Genomic DNA, 7880 nt, shown 5'->3' on the forward strand with positions numbered 1-7880 from the left:
GCAGGGAGGTGGGAGACGGGCCCCCTGGTGCGCGGCCTCCGTGCTGAGGCCAGCTCCTCTCCGACAAGCCTTCCTGACTCACGTGTCCGGGGGTGTCCGTTGCCTCTCCCCTGCGCAGGGTCTGGGCACATCCTCTGCTCCGACTTGCAGGACCTGCCTTAGGTGTAGGCAGTGGATCCGTGTGTGTCTTCGTGCGGGTGTGATCACGGGTGTGTTTGGGCGTGCTCGGCTGTGTGCGGGTGTGTGAGTGTGGGCTGCCGTGTGAGAGCAGGCCCCGCGCTGGCCGGCTGCGGTGAGGACGTGACCGTGAGGGCCGGCACTGCCAGAGCTCTCGTCCCTCCCCCCACAACCCCCCCGCCGGGGCCAGCAGCCACCGCCCTGTTGGGCTCGTGTCTTTTTGGCCTGACCGTGCCCTCCGCACACGTGCCCCGTCTCCAGAGAGGCTCCTGTGGCGTCGGCGTCCCTCGTCCTCTGGTGATCTCGGCCCCTCCGACTTTGGCTTCTATGTGTGCCGCTTCCCGAGCCTGGGATGCAGCCCGGCCTTAGTTGGGGCCCAGCCGGTGCTCCAGCTCCTCCGTGTGCCTGGAGGGGTCCCCCAGGGCACTGGCGAGGAGGCAGCACCCTACAGGTCTGCATCCTCCGGGGAGTTTCCCGTTATGATGGAATGTTCTAGAGCTCTGCTGTCCAGAGCAGTGGCCAGCAGCCACACATGGCCCCTGAGCAATTGACGTGAGACTTGTGCAACCAAAAATCGGGACTTTATGTTTCATTTAATTCTATTTAATTAAACGACCACACGTGACTAGTGGGTCCTGGTGCCCTAGCTGGTGGCTGTCCTGGAGGTGGCATTTTGGATGAAGAGATCAGCCGTCTGTGGGGCTGCGTCTCCTGGGTCCCCTCCTGGTCTCACTTCCAGGGTCCATCTGGGTAGGAGCAGGGGTGAGCTGGCCTGGGAGTGTGCACCCCTGGGGCGAGCATGTGAGTGTGTGTGAGCCTGCACAGGAGTGTGCGCCCCTGGGGCGAGCATGCCGGGTGTGAGCCTGCATAGGAGTGTGCACCCCTGGGCGAGCGTGCGAGTGTGTGTGAGCCTGCACAGGAGTGTGCGCCCCTGGGGTGAGCGTGCGGGCATGTGTGAGCCTGATGTGGGCAGCCCTCAGGCCCAGGAGGACCGTGTGTGCGCGGCAGGCACCCGAGGGTGAGGGAGCACTTCTGGTCCATGTGTCTGTCACCCACTTGTGCCCGTGTGGAGGGCCTGTCCTCCTGGAGTGGGTGCCGAGTGCCGGGGTGCATCCCCCTTGCGCACCGAGAGTCCTGGCTTCCTGCGGGCCTCGGTTTTCCCATCTGCATGGAGGGTCAGAGCCAGGGGGGCCGCAGGACCTCCGGCCGGCCCCTGCCCTGTGCTTCCCGGAAGGGGAGCGGAGGTCCGGTGTGACCGCCCGCCTCCCGCCCACAGCCTGCCCCTGCGCTTCTGGGTGAATGTGATCAAGAACCCGCAGTTTGTGTTCGACATCCACAAGAGCAGCATCACGGACGCCTGCCTGTCGGTGGTGGCGCAGACCTTCATGGACTCCTGCTCCACGTCTGAGCACAAGCTGGGCAAGGACTCGCCCTCCAACAAGCTGCTCTATGCCAAGGACATCCCCAACTACAAGAGCTGGGTGGAGAGGTGAGGCGGGTGCCGGGGGCGCAGNGCCCCAGCTCACGGCCCGCCCCGCCACCCCCCTGCAGGTACTACGCTGACATCGCCAAGATGCCCGCCATCAGCGACCAGGACATGAGCGCCTACCTGGCGGAGCAGTCGCGGCTGCACCTGAGCCAGTTCAACAGCATGAGCGCCTTGCACGAGATCTACTCCTACATCACCAAGTACAAGGACGAGGTGAGCGCGGGCACTCGCCCTCGCCGGAGCCCCCAACCCAGAGGGCGGGGGTCCCTCCGGCCACCCCTGCCCCGCCGCCAGACCCCTGCCCTTTCCACGCCGCACCCTGACTGGCCACCTCGCTCGCTGGGGCAGGGAAGGAGTCCTCCCCTGGGTCCCTGCCAGGCCTCAGGGCTGGGCGGGGCCGCCCTAGGTCAGGGGCTGTGTGGTCGGTGTGGCGTGGGCGAGCGTGTGGCAGTCTCTCTAACGTGGAGACCGTGGGTCAGTGAGTGACCGTTCCCCCAGGGGCCATTCCGGGGTTATCGGCTGGGGTGGCTGCGTCCGGGGCCGGGCACCCGGCCTTCCCTCAACGTTGAGTACCTTCCTTGCTGACTCGGATGCGGCCTCTGTGCAGAGCTGGGGCCCCTGAGCCACCGGACGCGGGAGGACGGACTTACAGGCTGGGTTGGAAGGTGCACCCTGGGCTCTGCGGAGGCAGGATGGGCAGGGCCGACGCCGGGGCCCTGAGGCCAGAGCGGGCCCCGCTGCGGGCCCGCAGAGGCCGTGAGGCCACATCAGAGCCAGCCTGGAGGCGGGGTGGGGAGGGCCCTGGCGGGGTTCAGCACCGGGTACGCAGGCCGCAGGGAGCTTGGGCTGTTCCCCGAGTGGGAAGGGCCGTCGGGGTTTAGAGCCATGACTGGATGGCCAGGCGCCCAGGGTTGGGGGGGGCACGGGGCCCACCCGCCTCGGGGGCTGGGTCTTGCCCACCCGACAGGCTTGGGCCTGATTTCAGACCTGTGGCCCAGCGACAGGAGGTGGGGCAGGCTGCGGGGGGCACGGGTCTGAGGGTCGAGGGGCCCGGCCATTCAAGTTTGTGGGGCGGACCTGAGAGCAGGCTGTCAGGCAGGCCCAGGGTGTGGGGTCGGCAGGCAGCAGGGAGGAGGACCTTCGCCTGTGAGTGCAGGAGGCGGCCCCAGAGGTGAGCCCAGAGGGGACGGGTGGGCCTGGGACGAGAGGCAGGGACCAGCCGAGGCTGAGGAGTGCCTGCACCGCCTGCGGCCCTCGAGGGGGGAAGCTCCTTTCTGAGGAGCTCTCTGTAACGGGGTGCAGACACGGGCGAGGTTGAAGGGAGATGGGTGCAGGGAGGTGGCCGCGAGGCTGTGCTGCTGGCTGCTGGCCCCGCCCGACCCGGGAATGCAGGCAAGCAGAGGGCCTGGCGAGAGCTCGGTGCTGCTTCTCCCGGCCGAGCTGGGGTGGAGAGCAGGCCGTGTGGGGGTGGTCTGTGCCCCCAGAGGCCAGGCCCTGCCGTGACACTCGCATGAGGAGGCCACACCAAGAGGCTGTGATTAAGCCCTGTTGAGGTTTTGGGGGATCCAGAGTAGGAATAGTGACTTGGGAGCCTCATGCTCCACATCAGGATTCTGGGGCTCTAGGCTCAACCCAGGCCACTAGTGGGTGGCCTGGCCCATGCTCCGGAGTCCCCGCTGGTGACACCCTCACTGCCCCCGCGCCCCCCAGCAGGGGCCCCTCCCAAGGCCCCCTGACGCCCCGCCCCTCTGAGCAGGCGCCCCGCCCAGGCCCCCTGACGCCCCGCCCCTCTGAGCAGGCGCCCCGCCCAGGCCCCCTGACGCCCCGCCCACCTCTGCAGATCCTGACGGCGCTGGAGAAGGACGAGCAGGCGCGGCGGCAGCGGCTCCGGAGCAAGCTGGAGCAGGTGGTGGACACGATGGCCCTGAGCAGCTGAGACACCAGGCTGTCACCACCCAGCGGGAGTTGGGCGAGAGGGCCCTCGGGGGCGGCCTCTGTCCGGCAGCCAGAGCTGGGAGCAGAGGCAGCTCTGAGGCGGCTTCGCCCCCCGGTGCAGGGGCGCGAGCCTCCAGCAGAGGCCGGCGAGTCAGCGACCTCCGGGCCTCCCCCACCCCCTCCTGCCTGGCGGGGGTCCCCGTCCTGCTCGCTGGGGGTGACAGGGCCTTAGCCCTCCTGTGCCCCGGAGCTGCTCACCACAGGGCTGGGGGAGCCCGGGCGTGACCCCTGGCCTTGGGGAGAGTCGGGTGACTGCCAAGGACCTGGGGGTAAGGCTGGAGCCCCCAGGAAGGGGTAGCCGGCCTGGTCTGTGTCCTCAAGGCTGTGCTGCCAAGGTCAGAGAGCCAGGACGAGGGGCCAGGCGGGCGTCCGCCGTTCCCGGCCGCCTGCGCAGAGCCAGCCCTGGGGGAGGCCGAGGGGCTGGGGCCCCCTCAGGAGAGCTCAGGTCGGGCCGCCCGTCGCCGCCCACCCGCCGCGTCCACGTCTGGTCCTCCACGCTCGCTGCTGCACCACCGCCACCATCGTCCGATTCACCGCGTGCTGTCCGCGGCCGCGGCCGAGGCCGGAGCGCCACGTCCCCCTGGCCCACGGAGGCCCAGGGAGGCCCTGGCTCCCTCCTATGGAGGGGCTGCAGAATGGCTCGCTCGAAGCCCCCAGGTGGCCTCACAAGGACTCGGTGACTCCTCTCCTGTGTCCTCAGGGCTGTGCCTCTGGGAGCCTCTGGGGCCTGGGGCTCCGGGCCGTGAGCGCACGTTCCCATTATTTATTCCCCCACCGCGCCGCTCCCGCACCCACCCCGGGCGGGCTGTGCTCTCCGGCTGTGCAGGTCTTGGGAGCAGCCCCCTGACCACCCCCTCCCCCGCCGTGTCCCCCGCTCTCCACGTCCACCTTCAGCGGCTTCCGGCCTGGCATCCCTGCAGCGCCGGCCCCTCGCGAGCGGTGGGACACCTGGCTGTTTGTAGGGGGGACGAAGACGCAAGCCGCGCTGCAGCCGCGCGGGCAGCCAGGGCTGTGGGGGCCCCGGGGGGAGGGTGCAGCGACCGCAGGGCCTGGGGCCGGCTCTGCCCACCCTGCCCTCGGCGAGCAAGAAAGAACACGTTTTTAATTAAAAAAAAAAAAAACACCCTGAACATATATATATATATCTATATATATGTGGCTCTGGCCTCAGTCTCCAGCCCCAGTGGGGTCCTGTATAGCTACGTGGAGGGAGGGAAACCTTACGGTGTAGGATAAGGAACCTAAGGCAGTGGGAAAGCAATACCAAGTGGTCGTGGAGAAAGTGGCCAGGGTTTTCCCCGAGTGGAGCCCCCTCCCCCCAGGCCTCTGCCCCTCGACCTGCGGGTCACCCTGTTTTCGTTTTGATGTAAGAAGGAGAGAACTTGTCGCAGGCCCCTCGAGAGCGTCCAGGGCGCCGGGCCGTGGACTCCTGCATGCCCGTGCTAGCGTTTAGTCTGACTTGATCTTTTTAAAACTGCAAGTGTTGAATACTAGAGGTTGTTAGACCCTTTTTTTTATGTTTTTTAATTAATCGGTCACTTGTGAAAATCAGCAAGTGGCCCGGCCCCTTTTCAAGTTCACTTTTTTCGACGGTACTAAAGATGCCCGCGGACTTTAAGGGACAGCTAACTGTGGCCGGCCCCGCGCCCTGGGGGCTGCCCGTCTTGGGGTCCCCCCCTCCCTAAGCAGCGTGAGCCACACCTTGGAGATCAGGTGAGGGGCCGCCCCCTCTCATGGGGGGGGGCTGCGTGAAATAATCCCGGCGTTCCTGGTCCAGGAAGCCGCTGGGAGGGCGCCGACGGGGGTCTCACGGGCCCCGGGCAGGGCTCGGGCCTCCTGCTGCTGCGGGAGCCCCTGCGGAGGTCAGGCTGGCCCCTGCCCCCGGCGCCGCCCTGGGGGGCTTGTCCCCGGGCAGCCGAGGAGGACGGCCCAGCTAGAGACCGCTTTCCTTGGCCTGGCTTCTCGTCCTGGGGTGCACCCCTGCCTCCCCTGCGGTGTACCCCTGCCTCCCCTGCGGTGTGGCCTGGCCGTGCCTCCGCTCCCCCGGAAAGTCTTCCCAGGGTGCCGGCTTCTACTTGAAGCCCCCGTTCTTCCAGTTCTGTGAGGGTCAGGTTGGGGCTCCTCAGCCCCTGTGCCCCCCACGCTTCAGAGTCCAGCTCCAGCCCCTCCCCCACCTCCCTGGTCCCTGCAGAGCTGAGCCCCCGGGCCTGCCTCTGGGAGGCTCTAGGTTCCAGGGCGGCGCCCTCCTGGTGCCCTGGTCACCTGGACGGTGGGTGGGCAGGGCCGGGGGGTGGAGGGAGGCGCAAGCACTTTAAGTCCCTGTTTACACGCGAGCCCGGAGCCAATCCCAACCCGCCCTCAGGTGCGGCAGGCCCCCAGCCTGCCTTCCCACCTGGCCTTCCCNCCGTGCTCTCCCTGCCATGCCCCCCAACTCCACAGCCCCCCATCGGCAGCTGTGCACGTGCTTCCACGGGGCCTCGACCCCAAGCGCGGGTGCGGTGACCTCCTCTGCGGCGACCCGAAGGCCCCCCTGCAGCCCCAGGCCTTGGGCGATCTGGGCCCCAGTGCGGGGTGCAGGGGCTCCCAGCCTGTCCCAGACGCTGCTGCTATTGCCGGCCCTGCTACAGGCCACTACCCCCCCACCCCCCCAGCCCTGCTTGCTTGCACCATCTCAGGAGCGCCCAGGACAGCTCACGCCTCGCTCTGGGAGCCTGGTCCTTCCAAATACCTCGAGCTTGCCCTGACCCAGGGCCCGAGGGGCTGGGGCCGGGGGCTGTGGACGAGGGACCCGAACATCCCCCTGCCCTCCCTGGTCTGGCCTTGCTGAGAGCACCCCACCCCTGGTCCCCCCAGTTCTGGATCTGATGGCTCACGTCGTTGGTGCTACCCAAGCTAGAATAGATATATTTAGAGAGAGAGAAAGATATTTTTAAGACGAAGCCCACAATTAGCTGTCCTTTAACGCCACAGAACCCCCACCCAAAGGAAGAGCGATCACTCGGCTGGCCGGAGGCGCCCCCTCGGCCACTGCCCTCCCGCACGAGCGGTGTGGCCGTCGGGGCGCTCGGCCCGCGGACTGTGTAAATATACGGCTATTTCCTATTTTACTGATCTTCAGATTTAGTACTTGTAAATACACACACACATTAAGGAGAGATTAAACATTTTTGCTAAACCCTGGCTCTGAGTGTTCCTTCCTGGGGGGGGGAGGTCTGGGACAGGGCCCGCGCCCTAGTGGTGTCAGCAAGTCCAGGCGGGACCCTCGCTGCTGAGCCGGGAGCCGATGGCGGGAGCACCCCAGAACTGACTGTGTGCAGATTCTCAGCCGCCGCCGCTTGGCCAGGCCTGGAGGTTTGGGGCTCTGGGGCGGGGTCCCCGCGCTTGGCCGTTTGGGGACCTTGGAGGCACTTTGGAACCCTCGGCGGACCCCGAAAACCACCAAGGCCTGAGCCCCTCAGGGGCCAGTTGTCACGGGGGCCACGCACGACTTTACAGGGTCCTCCAGGCGCCACTCACTCAGCCCAGAGCTGGTCCCAGGGGCCTCGTCAAAACACAGAGTCTGCCCCAGAGAGTCCAGAGTGGCCTCTGGCCGCCCGGGACAGTGAGGGCCCGGAGCCGTGTTTACCAGACTTCCTCAGCCGGGAGCCCTCAGCCGGGAGCACTCCGCCGGGAGCCCGACAGTGAGGCACCCCGTGGGAGAGCGGCCTTCACAGCACAGATTCGCGATTCCATCCCAGAAAAACGGTGGCAAAAACTTCTCTAATGAGAAAGGTGCCGGCCTGGCCTCTGCCAGCATGTGGCCCTGGGCAGGGGCCTGGTCTCTAGGCCCCGCAGGGTGGGCGTGGGGGGCGACCGTGGTGCGTTTGGGTGAGAGGCAGGCCTGCTTCTGGGTGGGACAGGCATGACCACTCGCCGCTCAGCCACAGCCCAGCAGTGGCCGGTGAGCTGATTTGGAACGTTACGAACCAGGGGCAAGCGTCCCCCACAGCGCTGAGTTGACAGAGCGGGACGGACACCTGGCCACCGCGCGTCAGGAGGGAGCGGCCCAGAGAGCCCGGCAGCGCCCGGCCTGCCTTCCCGCGCGGTGCCCTTTCCGAGGGCGCTGACAGCGGTCCATAAATCATGACCAGTGCCTCCTGCTCCCGCGCGGGCCCGTCCTGACAGCCGGGCTGCACGCACGGGGCTCAGCGCCAGGCTCAATTACTGAGGAGAAATCAGT

General features: G+C 67.2%; 1 protein-coding gene across 1 annotated transcript in view; it reads left to right on the forward strand.

Moving 5' to 3' along the window:
- Positions 1 to 4787, forward strand: part of PLXNA1 (plexin A1) — a gene marked incomplete at its 5' end in the record, with an annotated part of 36880 nt that extends 32093 nt beyond the window's left edge. The window contains 3 exons of the mRNA XM_077780818.1: positions 1308 to 1666; positions 1729 to 1879; positions 3507 to 4787. Coding sequence (XP_077636944.1) covers positions 1308 to 1666; positions 1729 to 1879; positions 3507 to 3602 — 606 coding nt within the window. The remainder of the gene's footprint in view (positions 1 to 1307; positions 1667 to 1728; positions 1880 to 3506) is intronic.
- Positions 4788 to 7880: the final 3093 nt, after the last annotated feature.

Source organism: Crocuta crocuta, unplaced genomic scaffold, assembly GCF_008692635.1.
Source record: "Crocuta crocuta isolate KB4526 unplaced genomic scaffold, BGI_CrCroc_1.0 scaffold299, whole genome shotgun sequence".
Classification (NCBI taxonomy): Eukaryota; Metazoa; Chordata; class Mammalia; order Carnivora; family Hyaenidae; genus Crocuta; species Crocuta crocuta.